The 18,374-nt window shown below is 54.0% G+C and overlaps 1 protein-coding gene across 1 annotated transcript; it reads right to left on the bottom strand.

Annotated features, from left to right (window-relative positions):
* Positions 1-1,836: 1,836 nt before the first annotated feature.
* On the bottom strand, positions 1,837-14,169 carry LAD1 (ladinin 1). Its single transcript, XM_051639109.1, has 10 exons — positions 13,980-14,169; positions 10,196-10,336; positions 8,201-8,687; positions 7,635-7,778; positions 6,890-6,939; positions 5,821-5,893; positions 5,316-5,447; positions 4,421-4,510; positions 3,227-3,304; positions 1,837-2,896 (listed from the first exon to the last, which is right to left on the bottom strand). The coding sequence occupies exons 1-10, from the start codon at positions 14,015-14,017 to the stop codon at positions 2,888-2,890; spliced, it is 1,242 nt and encodes a 413-aa protein (XP_051495069.1). The 5' UTR covers positions 14,018-14,169; the 3' UTR covers positions 1,837-2,887.
* Positions 14,170-18,374: the final 4,205 nt, after the last annotated feature.

The raw sequence follows: 18,374 nt of genomic DNA, 5'->3' as shown, positions 1-18,374 counted from the left end.
GCTTTTCCTCCAGGCTCAGCACAGTTCTGCTACCTCCAGAGTGTGGCCAAACCCTTCATGTGGCCTCTGAAGTACCCAGGACTTCCTGTGCTCCTCTCATGACACAAGAGCAGAGACTCCCTCCTGGCCATGGCAGCACAAACGTGTTTGTGTTTGTAAAAGTTTATTTCTACTCTTGCATTCACCTCCTCTCTCATCACTAGATCTCACAGAGCATTTGCTGAGGAACAGAAACAGAACCAGGCATGTCAATGGGATGCACAAGAGAAAAAGCAGATCTAGGAAATATTTTTCCATCCTCTGCACAGACAAACCTTTCCATTAAAGCTTTGGATACTATTTTGAAAGAATGAGAACCCAGCCAGATGATTTGCAGACTTAAAGAGGAGACATTGCACATACTTTCGACAGCAGCTGCATCCCCCATCATTTGCTGTGTATTAATCCAGATATCCCTCTCACTCCTTGAAATCCTCCTTTTCATTAGCTCAGGGCTGGCTGATCACACCTGTGGGCCTGAGTTAATCCTCCAGGGTTTGCAGTCCCTGCTTTCCTCCAGGTGACCCAGACATGGACCATTTTCTCCAGTGTGGATCATGTCGCTGCTCCCTGCCCATGTGTCAGGGTCAGACCATGCACAGGAGCATCCTACATCTAACCCACTCCATGGGGCCAATGCTCCCATGGGCATCACATCCCTCCTGTCCCCTCTGGAGACACCAGGAATAAGGATATATGAGATTCCCCCAGAGACAGGGCAAGCAAAATCCTTCTCAGCCACCGTGGTGTCTATCTGGGTGGTTCAGATGTGTTGGGCTGGTGGCAAATTCAAGTCCCTGGAGGGGGTCCTGATGCTTTATCCATGGGAAGGCATTCATGGCAAAAATACATCCTTGAGTGAGGGGCTGGGCAGGATCATGAGCCCTGAGCCAAATCACTGCTGGGTCTTTGACAACTCCCCTTCCACCAAGCATCCTGCGCCAGGAGCCTGCACCCACCACCCCAGACTTACCTCTGTGTGGGGCACTGGTAGGATCCTGGGGAGCTGAGAGGAAGCTGGTGGGCGTCTGGGAAATGCTGTTTGGGGGCAGGAGGATTTAAGGGGGCTCCAGCACCCACCCCGGGGCGGGCAGTGCCGGCAGGAATGTGCCCGGCGCCCAGCAAGGAATGCAACACTTGTGAGTTGCTATTTCGGCTGCCGTGGCCTCAACCCCCTCCCCTGCTCCCCCTTTCCCCCCCAGGAGCCCATATAAGCCCAAGCTATTGTGTGGCCTCAGAGTTTTGCTATTTTAAACCCTCCAGACTGAGATACACGAGTGCCCGAGGGGCTGACACAAGCCAGGCAGCTGTCACTTTCAAGGGCCAGGGACGCTGATAAGGCAGCGCTGCCTGAGTGGGGCCTGGACCCTCCGTCACAGCCCCCAGCCGGGCTCCCTCGGCCACTGCACCATGGCCAAGATGCTGCAATGAGAAGGGAAGAGCTTCAGGCTGCCTTTACCCTCCCAGGACACAGAGTTGTGGAGTGGTCAGGGCTGGAAGGGCCCTCTGAAGATCACCTAGTCCAACCCTCCTGCCAGAGCAGGACCCCTAGAGCAGATCCCACAGGAACACGTCCAGAGGGTCTGGGATGTCTCCAGACAAGGAGACTTCACCACCTCCCTGGGCAGCCCGTCCCAGGGCTCTGTTACTAACTTTTTGCTTTCTTTCCTCTGCTCAGAAGAAAGGAAGTGAACTGCTCCCAGTTCCAGCCCAGGAGCAGGTGACCAGGAGCCTCTTAGAAAGAGCAAGTTTTATTAGAATTTAAAAAAAAAAAAAAAAAAAAAAAAAAAAGGCACAGAGAAACCCAAATCCTTCCCAAAGCCCAGCAAGCAAGAGCAGAGCCAGGGGCAGCAGTAGAGTCCCACACCAAACATGACACTGCAGTGGTTGCTCAAGGCACAGCCCAAGCCCATGGGATGGCTCCAGCATCGCTCTATCAGCTGCCTGTGGCCCCTGGAGCACCCAGTTCCCTTCCTGGGTAGGCTCAGCACCCTGGGAGTGTGGGACCAGGGGTCTGCACAGCCACAGGCAAAGGGCTTGGGAGGACATGCCAGAGGGAAATGAGGTTTGTAGCAGGGGAACAGCACAGGGTGCTCAGCTCCATGAGACCCCAGAAGCAGGGCCATGGCCAGCCCACCTTTCCCGTGTCACTAAGTGAAAGGGATCACTGCTTGAAGGGGGCAGGGGACAGTAAGGACAGGGTGGAGAAGGCCAAGTCTCTGGCTCAGATGGAGGGAAGCTCCAGGGCCATCAGGTCCACCTCTCTTCCATGAGGCAGCTACACCAACACGTGTGACTGTGCAAACACCGTTTGCCTTTGGTTGGGGCCCTCCAGCAGTGACAGCCTTGGAGAGGGCTGTGACATCTCTCTGTCCCATCTGACCCCACACCAGCCAGGCAGCAGGAATGGACACGGCCCCTGGACATGCAGCTGCAACTCCCTTGGCCAGGCAGCTTCTGGCCCCTGGATTCTGGTCACGATCCAGCTGCAAAGGAGACGTACAGGTTGATCCTCTTTGAGAGCAGTTATGGGGCACAGCCAGAGGTTGGGAGCAAAAGACCAAAAGATTTTGGGGAAACGAGGCAGGAGTCTGCCTGCAACATTTGTGAGTAGTTTCCAGGCCTGGGCAGTCCCAGGCAGGCAGCAGGTGAGGACTGGGGGGACAGGGATAATCTTCCAACCTTCTTCCTTTGCATCCTACAAGCAGAAGACCCCGGCGACCCGGGGTGCACCTACACGTGGCTCAGAGGCCTCTCGTGGCAGGGGCTGCTGGATGGTTGGGTAGGGCTGGGCTTTGATCTTCAGAGCAAACAGTTTTTTCCAGGTCATCTGATATTATATCTGATATTATTGCAACTGGAAAAGAAAGCGAGAAACATTGAGGCTGGGCCTGATGCTGCAAAACCCCAAAGGGGCTACTTTAACCTTTCTTGTCCCAAACATGGCATGGGATATGCTGGCATCCTCTAAATCCCACCACATGCCATTTCTCCTCACAGACCAGACCCCTTTTCACACTTGCAGCTGCCTGCAGTTGTCCCCCTCCTGCTGAGTCCCCTAAGTCATGGGGTTCTCCCCCTCTCCCCCTCATAGCCTGGTTCTCCCACACCTGCCCCATGGGAGAAGCACCATGGGCAGGTGCTTGCTCTCCCCCAGCTCAGAGGATGCACCAATTTCCTTGTCTACCTTGGTGTCTCCAGGGGTGTCTCCAGTCTGCTTTACCCAGACATCACGTTTTGGGAGGTTGTTTATTTTCCTGATGTCCTGCAAACGGAAGAGTCATAAATGGCACAAGAAAGTTTTTCCCCATGAACCATCTGCAGTGTTCCTTTGGTCTGACTTTAACCAAGCTTTGAAGCATAAATGCTCCAGATAAAAACCAGTCAGCTTTGAGATCCTGCACCTGGTAGACCCTCAAAACCAAGTGCAGCTCCAGCCTACAGAGGTGGATGACACTAAGGAAAAACAAAGGAGCTGCAAGCTTCACCCAAGGGTGACCCCAGGAGCAAAATCTTTTCCTGGCAGATGTGGAGCCAGCTCAGCCTCCTGGTACAGACAGGTCTGGGCAGTTCTGGTGGCTGCAGCTCCGTGCTGGGGGTGCCTGGGCTTGTCTGCCTGGGCTGCAGGGCTGGGCTGGAGCTGCCCCTCCTGGTCCTGCACCCAAGCGGCTGTGGGAGACTCTGCTGCCAGCAGGGGCAAAGCACTTGGTTGCTGTTACCAGTGATACCTCCCCAGGACTTTCTGAACCTCTCTTGTCCAAGTACAGGAAACAAACCCTAAGAGTCTACTGTCCTGCTCCTTCACATCCATGTCCTGGCACAACCGTGGTGGCAAAATGCTGATCGTGAGTCTCAGAGCTGGGCACTTTGACCCCACAGCTACAAGACACCCTGCTGTGGTGGGCTGGGGTACAGGTTCCTCCAGGCCCCACATGCAGCAGGACCTCTCCATGCACACACAGCTCTCCAAGCCCTGCCAAGCCCAGTTCTGAAACACTGAGCACATTGCTCATCTCCTAGTGGCTCCAGGTCACAGCCAGTCCTCCAGACACTGGTAGAGAAGGGAATACGCTGGGGTGATCTCTCTCCCTGGTGGCAGGGTCATGTCCCCCTGCATGTCCCCTGGGACACATACCCACAGGATTCCTGCTCCCTCCTCACCCCACCAAGGGTTGGGAGCAGTTGCCTCAGGCACTTTGGAATCAGGATCATGGCACAGCATCAAAAAGTGTCTGAACATTTCACCATGGTTGCCCTGAAAAACCCAACCCTGCCAAGAGTTCATCAGCCCTTCAAGACCCACCACCCCAGATGCAGAGACACATCCCACCAGGCTTCCTGGTCTCAGGGCTCTAGCCCGAGGTGTTGGCACTGGCTGTACCTTGTTCTTTTCCTCCTTGGCAGGGTCCTGGACTCTGCTGATCCACAGATTAATACGGGATGTCACCGATTCTGAGATCTTCAGGTTGTCCTGTCATACAGAAAGGGATGCCAGGGTTACAGCACCAGCTCTCCCACTGCACAAACGTCACCCAGGATAATCCCCAGGCAAGGGAAGAATGAGCAAACCTGCAACACGCAGAGACCAGCCCACACCTTGGCTCCATCCCAGCTCCTCAAATACCAGCTCCTCAAATACCAGCTCATGGGCACAAACCCACACAGCGCCAGGGCGCAGTTTCGGTGGCAGCCCCTGCCCAGCCCTGCCCAGCCCTGCACTCCTACCAAACTGCATCCAGGCAGCAGCCTCCTGGGCTTGGTACCATAGAATTATGGAATTGTTTTAGTTGGAAAAGACCTTCAAGATCACCAAGCCCAACTGCTAGCCCAGCACTGCCAAGGCCACCACTGCCCATGTCCCTCAGCACCACATCTACAGGGCTTTGAAGCCCCTCCAGGGATGGGGACTCCCCCCCTGCCCTGGGCAGCCTGGGCCAGGCCCTGACAGCCCTTGCCAGGAAGAAATTGTTCCCAATACCCAATCTAAACCTCCCCTGGGCAACTTGAGGCCGTTTCCTCTTGTTCTATCCCTTGATGCTTGGAACAAGAGACCAACCCCCCCTGGCTCCAACCTCCTCTCAGGCAGTTGCAGAGCCAGCAGGTCTCCCCTCAGCCTCCTTTGCTCCAGGCTGAACATCCCCAGCTCCCTCAGCTGCTCTTCATAAGACCTGTGCTCCAGACCTATAATCTTTGGACTGGCTTTAGAAGAAGATTTGTCCAAAAACCTGATGCCTGCCCTCTGGAAGGTCCTCACTCGGGTTAACCCCTGCCCTTACCTTCTTGACAGCCAGTGGCTCAGCCTTGCTGGTAGCACTTGCCTCGAAGAAGTTGCGCTTGCTGGCCACCCCCTCTGAGGACAGCAGGAGGCTCTTCTGAATAGTCAGGGAGGATTTCACCACCTCCGAGCGCTGGGAGGAGAGAGGAGCATCAGCAGGGGCCGTGCTGCACCCCAAGAGGTAAAAAGCAAAGTCCTGCTTCTGGTTTGTGTCCTGAGCCCGTTGGGGTCTGCTCCCTCCCTGCCCATCACCAGCTCATGGGACTGACCCCCTGCTCCTCCCAACAGGACCATGACCCTCTCCAAGGGACATCCCCTCCCTGCTCCTAAAACCCTGGGGCCCTTCCCTTTTTCTGTCTGGAACCATCTTCTTCAACCGTGTCAGCACTGGGTGCTTGGTGCAGTTCCATCCCCCTCTCCATTCCCTGCTCAGCTCCAGGCCACTCCTCTTCCTCTCCCCACACATCCCTCCACACCAGTCTGGCCATTCCAGGGGCTTTCCATACCTGTACAGCTGAGTTGTACTTCTCCAGCTTCTCCCCAATGGTGGTGCTGTTACCTGGGATCCTCAGGCTTGCGCTGGTGAAGAAAAGGAGAGAGAGTTGAACACAGACTAACCCTAGGTTTGGGTTGGGACGGACCTTAACGATCATCTAGCTTCAATGCCCAAACACAGCCCCCTCAGGATCTCCTGGGACTGTGGTCCTGAGGGGTTCCACGTGGCAGGAGACCCTGTCCAACCCAGGTGTTCCTCCTGCATCCATCTGCCAAGTGAACCATGGCAGCTCATGCCCTGCTGGTGACCAAGATCTCTGGGTCTCACTGTCTTCCTTGGGGTACATTGTCCATTGAAAAACAGTTCTGAGTTCCTCAGTTTATTCTGAGTAAACTGCCAGGTCTGAACTGCATCTTCAACAGTGACAGTATGAGTTTGCTGTAGTATCCATAGGTGCAGACCCAGGTCCTTGAAAACCCCACTCTCCTGCCCTGGACTCAGAGGTGGGACAGGGCACCCTGTCCACTCCCTGCATTCATATGTGTGCCCTCAGTTTCTCAAGAGTTTCTAAGTCTCCCACCTGAACCTTGCCATGGAGGAGCACTTGATCTGGCCACCAAACCAGATGAGCTGCTCATGGACCTGCATGATGGGTCTCCAAGACCAAAGCAGTTGAGCTCCAAGTTTTCAAGCAAGCTCCATTTCCACCCACACCAGAGCTCAAAGCTCTCCAGACTGAAGACACTTATAGTGCTAAAGGGTTTATTCCCACTATCTCCAAGGACCCTGTCATGGTGCTGCACCACCCAGCACTTAACAAAACTACAGCAACCAAGAGCCAGCAAGGCTGGTGGAGGGGAACTCATACAGGTGTAATCCAGACATTGTACATGGTCCTGTCCTCTGCTTAACATCATGGCCAGGTCATCCAGGCACCCTGGGGACAATTGTTTAGCAGACCTGTGCCAGAGTACTGACCAGCTGGTACCAGGTCCCATCACCTCCTCCTCCTCCCTTGAGACAAAGGGCTGACAATCCCTACCCAGGAAGGCCAAAGTAACATAAAGAGAGGTGCTGACCTCCTTGTGAGAGGGCTTTGGCTTTCTTCTTTCTCTTTTCTTGAAATAACCTGGAAGACACAAGGAGAGGAGATACTGGAGCCATCTTTGGTTATCAAAGACAAACATGGGAGAAACTGTCTCAAATTGAGCTCCGAGTTTTCAAGCAAGCTCCATGTCCACCCACACCAGAGCTCGAAGCTCTCCAGACTGAAGACACTTGTAGTGCTAAAGGGTTTATTCCCAGTAAAGCTCCATGAAAGTCAGCTAAGCCCGGCCAGTCAGCCCTGGTCACAGCAGGAAAGATCTCAAAAGCTTTCCCAGCCTCTCCAAGCACTTTATTCCACAGATCTTTTGTAGGGGGCTAGAACTGAAGATATTCTCAGGGATGTAAAGGACAAGAAGGAAGATGGATTTTAATTTTATCCTGTGCTCACAGGGAAAACAAGAAATGCTGATGGGTGGATGTGGCTCCCTGTAAAATCTGAGGGCAATGAGCTCCCTGTTTTCTCATTTGTTTTGTAAGTTTCCAAGTGAACGTGGACGTGTTCATCACATCACCTGTCCTGGCCTTCAGCCAGACACAGAGAAGGAAAAAGGAGGAAAGACTGAAGCAGACCTGCAGTGTCCAGGTCAAGGGTGGATTTGGAACACACCTTTGGGAACAGGTTCTGCCAATGTAACCTGGAGACCAAAGCAACCCCTTCCTTCCCCCCACCCTCCACTGCCTGAATTGGGGTCTTCCCCAATTTGCTTTAGCTCTTACCCGAAAGGAGACAGTTCTTGGGCTGGTTCGTCTGATGGAGCTGCTGTAGGTGACTGGAGTTGGAGAAGTATCTGACTTTTCTGCAGGTTCATCTTGGGTGGGAGACAGCTGTATCACCTCCTTTGAGGGACTCCTGGATGGTTTCTGAGGAAAAAAACAGATGTCTGATGCATCCCTGCAGAGTCTGCAGAGAAGGTTGAGGTGCAGGGAGCAAAACACACAGGGTGGGAACCAGTGTGGAGGCAGGAGACAGATCTCAATCCTCCAAAGCTGGGCTGTCTCACTTGGAGACGCAAAAGCCTCAAACACCTCTCCAGAGAAACCCTGATGGAAATCAGCAGGGGCTTGCTGGAGAAGGTGATCAGAATAGTACATGCAGGGGAGGGGCAGGAGATGGTGAGACCCTGTTCACTGCCTCATGGTTTGCAGCTCTCAGAAAAACTTTCTCCAAAAGCCCACAGGTCCCATTTCCCTCCTGGCACTTTCCGGCTTCCCTCTCTGTGTTGTCCTCCCAGCACACAGAACCTTGCACCTCAAGGATTGCTGCCTTGGCCATCCCTGCTCACCTGCTGGGCCAGAGACACGGTGACCACCGAGGCTGTCTTCTCTTCCGTGCTGCGGCTCCCCTGCCTGGTCAGGATCTTCACCTCCCGGAGGCGGCAGCCCCCCAGCTCTGGTGATGCCCGTGGCTGCTGCTCCCCCTCCTCCTTCCTCTGCTCCCCCCGGGCTGTCCCCACACCTGGTCCCTCTTTGTCCTGGAGACGTCCCCTCACCACCACCTTCCGCTCTGGCTGCTGGTCTCCTGGCGAGTCTTCTCTGCCCTTGGCTGCATCCTGCTCCTGCTCTCCAGCCTGGATGTTCTCCTGCCCCACTCGTGGCCTCATCCCCACACGGCTCCTGCCCAACCCCAGCTCCTGATGCTCCTTCTGCCTCAGCTTCTCAGAGGTGGCCATCGGGGACCTTGTCCTTATCCCTTCTTGTGTCTTCAGCACCTCCGAGACCTTCCGCTCTTCCTTGTCTTCCGGAGACGCTGGTTTCACCAGGGTTTGAGGTCTGGAGATGGAGAAAAACACAGGAAAACCTTCACACACCGGGGGCAGGGGGCTGGCTTGGGTCTGCAGGGAGGTTAACCCAGGGGAAAAGCTCTGGGGGAGTGTAAGAATCCCAACATCCTGGAGTCATCCCTGCAGACCTGGACTTGCAGCCACACTCATCCCTGTCACCCCAACTAGGATTGTCAAGGTCAAATCTGGATTAGAAGTTGTTTGGGGTTTTTTCCCCTTATTTTTTGGTGGCAGAGATGAAGCATTTCTGCAGCCTCATCCCAGGACACCAGCATCCACCAAGACCTGTGCCCTGGAGCTGCAGGGTCAGAGCAGCATATTTGGGTCTGCAGTTCTAGGAGACACGTCTGGGGCTCTTTGGTAGATCAGGAAAAAATATCACTGACTTCAAGTTTAAGGAGTTGTTTGTAAGAAAATCTACCAGAGCCGCAGTCCCAACACTTCCTGCAAAATAGCCCTTTGTCCCTCCTTCCCCCAGGCAAACACAGGCACCAGATTTGGGAAGGGACAGACAGGGTGTCTGCCCAGGACCACACAGACTTTATCTACATGGTCTCCAGAGTTTGGGACAAGATGGGTCGTGGTGCATAGCCCCATCCAACCTGCCCTTCAACACTGCCAGGGATGGGGCAGCCACAGCTTCCCTGGGCAACCTGGGCCAGGGTCTCACCACCCTCACAACAAAGAATTTTTTCCTAATATTTGCCCTCCTCCTGAATTGCAGTCAGCCCCTGGTCAGCCTGTGCGAGCATCAGGGAAGGGGGACATGTCATCTCCAAGTTGTTCATGTTGGCCTTGTCCAACCTCTGCTCAATCCATACACAACCCAGGCATCCTGACTCCATCCCGTCTACAGAGAGGAGCAACTCTGGAGCCTGGGTCTCTCGTGAACACAAGTCATCTAACTATATTGGAAATTTCTAGGATCAGGCCAGAGAGTGGGTCAGGCTGTGTAAGGGCAGCTGATTTCAGGGTGCCTCCAAATTCCAGCTCCCTGTAGCAGAAGACTTTGGGAGCACTGACTGAAAAGCCCTTAGGTCACCTCCCCAGTCCAGCACAGGTCATGCAACATTTCTGCAAGGCTCTTTGGGGCAGGACAGCCAACTGGATGCTGCACACTCTGCTCACCTGCCCTGCTGAGATGAGAGCCTGGCTGCTCTTACCTGCTCAAGATGCCACCAGGGCATGGTCAGCACCCACCAGAGCTCAACCTGGGCACCAGCCCTCACCCCAGCACACAGGCTCCCTGTGCCATGGGACATTTTGAGACCCATGACTCAAGCCACCAGAGATACACCCCTCCTCTTCTCCTCCTGTGAAGCTCATCCTTCTGCCCAAGGGCCCGTTGGACCTCAGGTCTTCCCACAGCTCAGCCCACTCTCATCCAGAGGATAATCATACCAACTGCAGCTGCTTTGGCTCAGGGTTGAGAAAAACAAGGCAGAAAGCTGTAAGCTGTCAGCACCATGAGACTGACTCTAGCAGGACCTCACGCACCTGCTGGAAGTTGGACTTGTGTCTTTCACAGGGCTGAGAGGCTCCTCATCTGTGGACGTGGAGGACAGCAGGTTCCGGTGCCTTCGCCGGCGCTCTCTTTGCTGCTCTTCTTCATCCTCAAGGGTCCTCTGCCTGGCCAAGCTGTTTTAATTGAAACATAAGGACATGGTGAGGCTGTGGCCTGCCCAGGAGCTTGCAGCCCTGAACCAGACAAGGAAGGAGCGAGGGCCGAGGGGCTGGTGGAGGTTGGCTGCCTTCTCCAGCTGCTGCAGGGGCTGGAGAGGGACGCCAACGCGAGCCAGGTGTTGCAAAGGACTCACTCCACCCAGCTGGTGCAGGCATTTCCCAACACAAACACTCGAATTTATAACTCCTTATTTCTTCTGTTGGAGGGAGCACTCATTTAAAAGGAATCCCTACATTAAGCAAACCTTCCCAGGCAAGGATATTTAACCTGTAACTCTGCAAGACCAGGACCCTAAAGCCACCACACAGATGTCAACCACATAAGCTGGGAGGGTAACCACTAGTGGCAGAAGATTTTAGCCCCAGTGCAAGTTGTGGTGATGGAATTTGAATTTTTATTGAGCAAAAAGGCAACTGAAAGCACCTGCTGACAAGCTCTGTCTGGAGACAGGGAGGGAAGGAGCTCCTCTTACTCCCTGCATGGGGCTGGGACTGGAGATTGTTTCTCATCACAGATTGTACCAAAAAGACAAGGTCTGTAACCATCTTTAAGGAGTAATCTTTCAAGATTTTATTCTTCACAAGCCAAACGTATACTTTTTAAATAACACACCACCCTTAGCAAGAACCTGTTTGGAAAACACCAGCTTTCTCTTCCTTTCTCTGCAATAACCTGTCCCACCCTCTCTGCTGGTGCATGAACCCTGCTGGAAAATATTTTTATTGGCTGGATGGAGCTTTTCAGCAGAGTGTTCCTTTCCCCGCAGCACTTGTCCTGGCTCAGCTGCCAGCACTCCCAGGGGTCCCAGCAGCCCAGCCCATCCCAGCACCCATCCCATCCCAGCACCCATCCCATCACAGCACCCCAGCTTCATCCAGATTTCAGGTTTACTTTGAATTTGACTCAAGAAAACGAAGGTGGGAGCCGGCCCAGGCCCGCGGGCCCGGCGGCCGCGGCGACGCGCAGCGCGGTTTATGAGTTACTGTGTAATGAGAGCTGGGTGATAAATTAAACCACATCACCCCCCACGACCGTTTTGTGGCTTCTGTTCTTCCTGGTCAAGGGAGATGGTGGAGCACGGAAGGGGCAGCAGAGCAGAACGGAGAGCAAAGTGGGGACAGAGAAAGCTCAGCACCTCTTTGGGGACAGGGCAATGCCCAGGGTGTGCTGCCCCCCACTGCCTCCATCCCCTGCCCCCCACAGCCCAGAGCTGCTGCTGGGGGGCTCTGGGTGGTCCCCACTGCCAAGCTGGGATGGGGAGAGATGGGGCAGCAGGAAGGCTGGGACATGCCTGTGGGAGCATCCCCAGCCAGCTCGTGTGGCTGCTCTCGCCTCTGGGGGCCTGGCCAGGGAATGTCCCTACCCAGGGGAGCTGCCCCGGGCAGGCAGGGTGCTGGGCCCCATGTGCAGGGCACGGGGGGACTGCCCAGCATGGCAGTCACTGCACGGGTACATCCATACCCAGCAAGGCTGGCACACACGTGAGGCACACACACACAGGTGCCTCTGCTGAGCACTCCTGTCCCTCACACGGTGACAGCACTGACACCAGTTTGGACCTATGCAAGAGCCAGTTGTTTCTTGTTCCTGTGTGCACAGGCTCCTCCGAAACAAAAATGAGGTTTTCATACCTTGACTTTGTTTGGGTCCCTCAGAGGCAGCACCTAACCTGGTGCCACCAATGTGCAGTTCCTCGTTACTTGTCATTAAGTAACCCACCTGTTAGACTGTGGATTTGCTTTGCCAATCGTTCCTTCCTGTTTTCAAACCAGGATTTCTCTTTCACCATCTTACTCTTTTTAACCCCAAAGAGATGAGTAAAAAGAAAATGGGTGAGTCTCCCCTTGCCTCGTCCTTTCCTGCCCTGTTAATCATTAGTGCTGAGGTATCTGACACTTCTGCTCTTCCAGTGAATGGTGCCTCATATAATGAGAGTGCAGAAACAGCCTCGTGGGTTGTGAAACAACCCGGGGTGAAGGACCCCACTGGGCTTGTGTTCTGGATCAGAGGAGGTGGATCTGGATGGGTTGGGATGTCCTCTGATGGAGGCAGGGTGTGAGCTGGCACCCTCCCAGCAATGAGGTCTCTCTTCATTCCTGTTTCTGTGCTGGCCATGGTAGGTGTCTCAGAGAATCAAAGAGTAGTTTGAGTTAGAAGGGACCTTAAAGATCATCTAGATCCAACCCCCTGCATGGGCAGGGACACCTCCCACCAGCCCAGGTTGCTCCAAGCCCCATCCAACCTGCCCTTCAACACTGCCAGGGATGGGGCAGCCACAGCTTCCCTGGGCAACCTGGGCCAGGCTCTCACCACCCTCACACCAAAGAATTTCCTCCTCATGTCCAACCTCAATCTCCCTCTCCCAGTTTTCATCCATCCCCCTCATCCCATCCCTCCCTGCCCTTGTCCCAAGCCCCTCCCCAGCTTTCCTGGAGCCCCTTCAGGCACTGGAAGCTGCTCTAAGGTCTCCCTGGAGCCTTCTCTTCTCCAGGCTGAACACCCCAACTCTCCCAGCCTGTCCCCAGAGCAGAGCTGCTCCAACCCTTGGATCATCTCTGTGGTCTCCTCTGGACTCGCTCCAACAGCTCCATGCCCTTTTTTGTGTTGGGGACCTCAGAACTGAACCCAGAACTGCAGGGGGTCTCACCAGAGAGGAGCAGAGGGAAAGAATTCCCTCCCTCAATCTTCTAGTAACACTGCTGGTGATGCAGCCCAGGGTATGATCTCATCCAAAGTAAGTTTGCAATTAAGTCTTGAAGCCAGCACATCCACTAAAACTGGGGCTTCTGCTCCATTTTGTGGGAGATCATGGCTGTGTTTGAGTCACCATCACCCCATCTGCACAGCCAAGGTCAGTGGCTCTTGCCATCGGGTCTGCTGGAGGTCAGGAACCATCCCCACATCCCCCAGGCTTTGGGTGAGCACCTGAGCACCCCAAAATGCCCAGGAGCCCCACTTGCGCCAGCTCCCACAGGAGCCAAAACCACTTTTTTGGAAGGAGCAAAGCCAGGGGCTGAGGGATTATTCAGTGGCTGCTGATGAATCAGGGCTTGCTCAGCACCGGATGGGCAGAGGCTCAACCTCTGCAGGAGGGAGCTGGGACCCACACCCAGGGGCTGCATGGAGACACAGCAAGTGAAGGAACCCCACAGCCTCTGGGGCCAGGCTGGAGGCACAGCCCAACCAGAAATGCCCAGTGAAAGGCAAACCAGTCAAAAAAATACAGAATCACAGAATGACAGACTGGTTTGGGTTGGAAGGGACCTTAAGACCATCCAGCTCCAACCCCCCTGCAGGGGCAGGAACACCTTCACCAGACCAGGTTGCTCCAAGCCAACGTGGGGCAAGGCTGTGTTTCCAGAGCCATTTTCCTCTACAGGGCTCAGCTTCCCCTGGCAGCAGAGACAAAACTGCCTCTGATCTTGCCCACCCACGAGAAGCTCCAGCAGTGCCAGGGGCTGGTGAACAGCAGCTCCCAGGGTGGCTGCCCCCTCTTCCCACCCTCCCCAGCACCCTCCAGGCTTACTGAGCCACCAGCCCACCCTCACCCCCTCCCTCCTGCTGGGAAAGGATTAAGCATTAAACCACAGCACCTACCTGGAGAGATCAGACCAGTTCCTTCTGCTAAAAGACATTCCTGCTTTCCCTGAGTTTCACAGAGCTCCCAAAACTTGTGCAAGCATCAAGGCCAAGGTGCTGCCGGACCCGTGGGATCTGGGCTGCCTGGAGACTCTGCTCCCCGAGGAGGGAAGAACTCCCTGCAAGGTTATTTCCCTGTGCACCTTTACCCTGCCTGCAACCCGTTTACCACCGCTGCATCACATGGTTTCTTATCTACCTTGACAGAGGCAAGGCTGTAATTTGTCTACTAGCAGCGCCCTGCAAAAGACGCCCTGCCCAGGAGTGCCACGCAGAGCCAACCACTCCTGGCTGGGCCAGGCTTGGAGTGGAGACCCGTGCTCAGCTCCCAGCTCCATCCATCCAGGTCTCCCAGGGTTTCAGAGACAACTCCCTGCTGAGAACCTGTTCTACCAGCTGAGCACTCCACCAGTCAACAACTCCTCCAACCCTGGTGGAGGAGGTAAATTACCTTGGGCTGAGTGGGAGGAGGCTGGCTCCCGGGGATCCAAAACAGTCATTAAAACACCTCCACCTGGGAGCAGTCCAGCCCTTTCCAGAGAGCGGGGGAGGGTGCTCTGCTGCTTTCAGACTTTTCTGGGGGTCTTGGATTGAGCCATCGCAGCCTCCTCACCATTTTGAGCTTTGCTGCAGTAGAAAGCACTCATGAAGTCTCAGAGAAGGTGGCTCATGGGGAAGGGTGTCCAGTTCTTTGGTGCTGAAGTCCTGTGCCTGGGGGGGATGTGTGACCAGGTTTGTCCCACACCTGGACTCAGTCCACCAAACCTATCATCCCCCCTGAGCTGGTGCTGAGAACCCATGCCCCCCAGCACTCAGACAGGGCAACCCTCTCCTTCAAAGGGCAGGTGTGAAGACACAAGAGGGACTGTCTCACCGGGACAATGGAGGCCCCCAGACACAGCAGACCCTGGTCAAAGCTTGGTTTTCACCTGGGCCCAGCCCTGGCTCCCAGTGTGGCCAGGGCCCCAGTGCTGCCCCTGCTGGGGCAGCTAACTCAACAGATACCTCTGGAGAAAGTCATCTGGGACCCCTTAAGCATCAACCCAGTCTCTGATCCTGGCAAGATTCACCTCTCCACCAGCCTGAGGGACTGGTTATAGGGCTGGGCTTGCCACGCATACCTCCAGCCCACAGGGGTGTGCCTGGGACCTGAGCAATCAAAGGAACTATTTTAATCAAAGGTTCCTGATTAAAATCCCATTTCTGAAAGATAGCCCTGTCGAAGGAGCCACCAGCTCCAAGCAGGGTTTGTTCTCTGGTTTTCTTTCTTCTTGCAGCCACTGATTTTCTTTCAAGTGTTTTCATACATACAGAAAACACAGCAAGTTTTGGCAGAAGGAAAATCAAAATTACTTCAATAACCTTGTGAGCATCCTGCTAATTGCTGACAACCTATATATAGCAGTTCAGCACCAGCAAGCTACTATAAAGCAATAAACCTTCCTGACTAATGCCCAGAGAGCACTTTATTTGCAAAACTCATTGCCAAAGGATATCACTGAAGCAGAGGAGTTACCAGGGTTTTAAAAAGGGTTGGACTGAACATAGTGAAAGAAAACCCCCAGCTGGGATCTACACAGCAAGGAGATAGAAACCCTCACAGTTTGTGATTCCTCTTATTATGATGATGGTGACAGGCTTTCACTGGCTGGGGATCAGGCAGAGGCTCCAGCACACTCACCCCTCACACTCTCCTGGTCTTTCTTTTCAGCTCAGAGACCTTTTGTGCTGAATGTGGTTTCTTCTTTATGTAAGAACCCTCAGTGGGTTTCTCCTCCAGGGATCTGCCCACTTTCCCTCAAATCAAGGAAATTATTAGAACAAAAAACATCCTTCAGCAAGGAGTTCCCCAGGTCTGTTCCTCACTGCTGGAGAAGTTCCCACCTCTCCTTTAGTTTGGATGGGATCCTGCTGAGCTCTTTGGCAGCACAAAGCATGGATTTCTCATGGCTTCAGATTCTTGCTGCCATGGAACATTTAGCTCATGTTTTCCTGATGTTCCTCATTTTTTTTTTTCATGTTTACCATGATCCCATGGTAAGTATCACTTCCAAGTAAGTGAAAGCCAGCCCAAAGCCCAACATCTTACTTACAAAGTCATTGGATTTTCCCCTCTGTGTGTCATTTGATACTTCCCCAAACATCTCCTGCCATTTTAACCCCAAATCCCAAGTCCTGCAAGACCCTTCTGAATGTCTGCATCATCAGCCTTCATCTCTGCTGTGCCAAATACACAAGAATTATCAGTAGGGTTTGTTATCTCACTGTTGTTTCCTATCTGCTGATTGAGTATTTACCTCTGGTTGGACTTTCTCTCTTAGCTGTGGCTGACCTAAAGTCTTTGCTTCTGGAAATCCAGGAAAACTCTTATCTACCAGGTCATCCTTATCCATAAGGTCCTCGATGCCTTCAGCAAACACCAGTTGTTTTGTGAGACCAGGACTTCCCTTTACAAAAGTACTTTTCACCACCCTGAGGTCATCACCAAAGCCCAGACCCAACTGCAGATCCACAAAGAAGGTGATGAAATGAGGCAGGGGCACAAGCCCGTGTGGGGAAGGGATGCTCAGGAGAAACCAGACTGACATTCATCCCCATCTGCCCCATGCACCAGGCTGTTGGATCTGTTGTCCCAGATCTACAACCAGAGTAAGAACATTCAGAGCTCTCGAGTGGTGGAGCTGTGCCACAGGACTCTGTTGCTGCCATGTAGAACCTCTCAGCTCTCCAGGTATCTGCTCTGCCCCAGGGTTAACTTCCCAGCCATGTCGCAGGCTCTGCCACAAATCTGTGTCTGCCTGAGGAGCTCAGGGAGGCCAGATGTTCATCTGATGCAGATGAGCAGAAGAGACCCATTTATACCCTCTAAGGAGTTAGACAGGATTTCTTTTCCCTTGGGAACAGTGTCCTGTGTCTCTTGCCTATGCAGAGTCTGTTTCTTTGGCTCCAGGGCAGTGGGGAACTTCCCGTTTCCACACTGGGCTGTAATTAGGGATTCCTCAACCTCACCCCAGGGCCCAGCAAGGAACTCCCTTTCCCTGCACCTCTCCCCCAGCATCAGCCAGGTCTTGGCTCCTCACTGGGCTCCTCAGCTCATCCCTGTCTGCAGGGAGGGGATGGTCCAGGGCTGTCCTTCCCCAGCTACAATTCCTTTGGCTTTTGGGGAGAGGTGAGCACTGCACTAGGCACAGGGACACCTCTGCTGTGCCAAGAAAGCCAGAAAGACTCTGAGGTTGATGTGTGTTTGCTTCAACACTGAACAAAACCCAACCCACTGTCCAATCTCCTGGCACCCAGCTAGCAGGGGCTCTTTATCATTTATCATTTAACTTTTTTAAAAAAAATAAACGTATTAGACAAATCCTGTTTAGAAATGCCACCACAGGGCCCCACGGATGCTACGATGTCCTTCAGGTTCCCACCCTCCTCTGCAGATCAGCCTCCTCATTAGATGGCTCCTGTGATGTCCCAGGTCTGACAATGAGGAACCGTGGACATCCCCCAGAAGTGGTGTCAGTGGAAACTTTTCAGTTCATGGATGTAATAAGTGTGACTTGCTGCCAGCAGGTGTCGGGCAGACTGCAGGGATGCAGAAGGAGGGGGTGAAGAAGCCCATTTCTCCCCATTTTATACTGCAGGGGACACACAGTGACAATACCAGGAGTGATGGGTGGTTATTCTGTAATCATGCTGAGGCAGCAGGGTCATCATAGAATTCCAGACTGGGTTGAGTTAGAAGGGACCTTAAAGATCATCTAGATCCAACCCCCTGCATGGGCAGGGACACCTCCCACCAGCCCAGGCTGCTCCAAGCCCCATCCAACCTGCCCTTCAACACTGCCAGGGATGGGGCAGCCACAGCTTCCCTGGGCAACCTGGGCCAGGCTCTCACCACCCTCACACCAAAGAATTTCCTCCTCATGTCCAACCTCAAGCTCCCTCTTCCAGTTTCATCCATCCCCCTCATCCCATCCCTCCCTGCCCTTGTCCCAAGTCCCTCCCCAGCTTTCCTGGAGCCCCTTCAGGCACTGGAAGGTGCTCTAAGGTCTCCCTGGAGCCTTCTCTTCTCCAGGCTGAACACCCCAACTCTCCCAGCCTGGCTCCAGAGCAGAGCTGCTCCAGCCCTCCCATCATCTCTGTGGCCTCCTCTGGACTCGCTCTGCCAGCTCCACGTCCTTGTTTTGGGAACCCTAGAACTGGAAGGGAACAGTTCCCTCCCTGGCCCTTGATGGTCATGCTGCTGGAGATGCAACCCAGGACGTGGCTGGTTTCTGGGCTGCCAGCTCAACTCCTGTTTGTCTCCCGTGGAGCTGCAGTCATGGGGGCTGCAGGGAGTAATGATTAACCTTTACA

Source organism: Apus apus, chromosome 23, assembly GCF_020740795.1.
Source record: "Apus apus isolate bApuApu2 chromosome 23, bApuApu2.pri.cur, whole genome shotgun sequence".
Classification (NCBI taxonomy): Eukaryota; Metazoa; Chordata; class Aves; order Apodiformes; family Apodidae; genus Apus; species Apus apus.
This window is presented reverse-complemented; position numbering and strand designations above follow the sequence as displayed.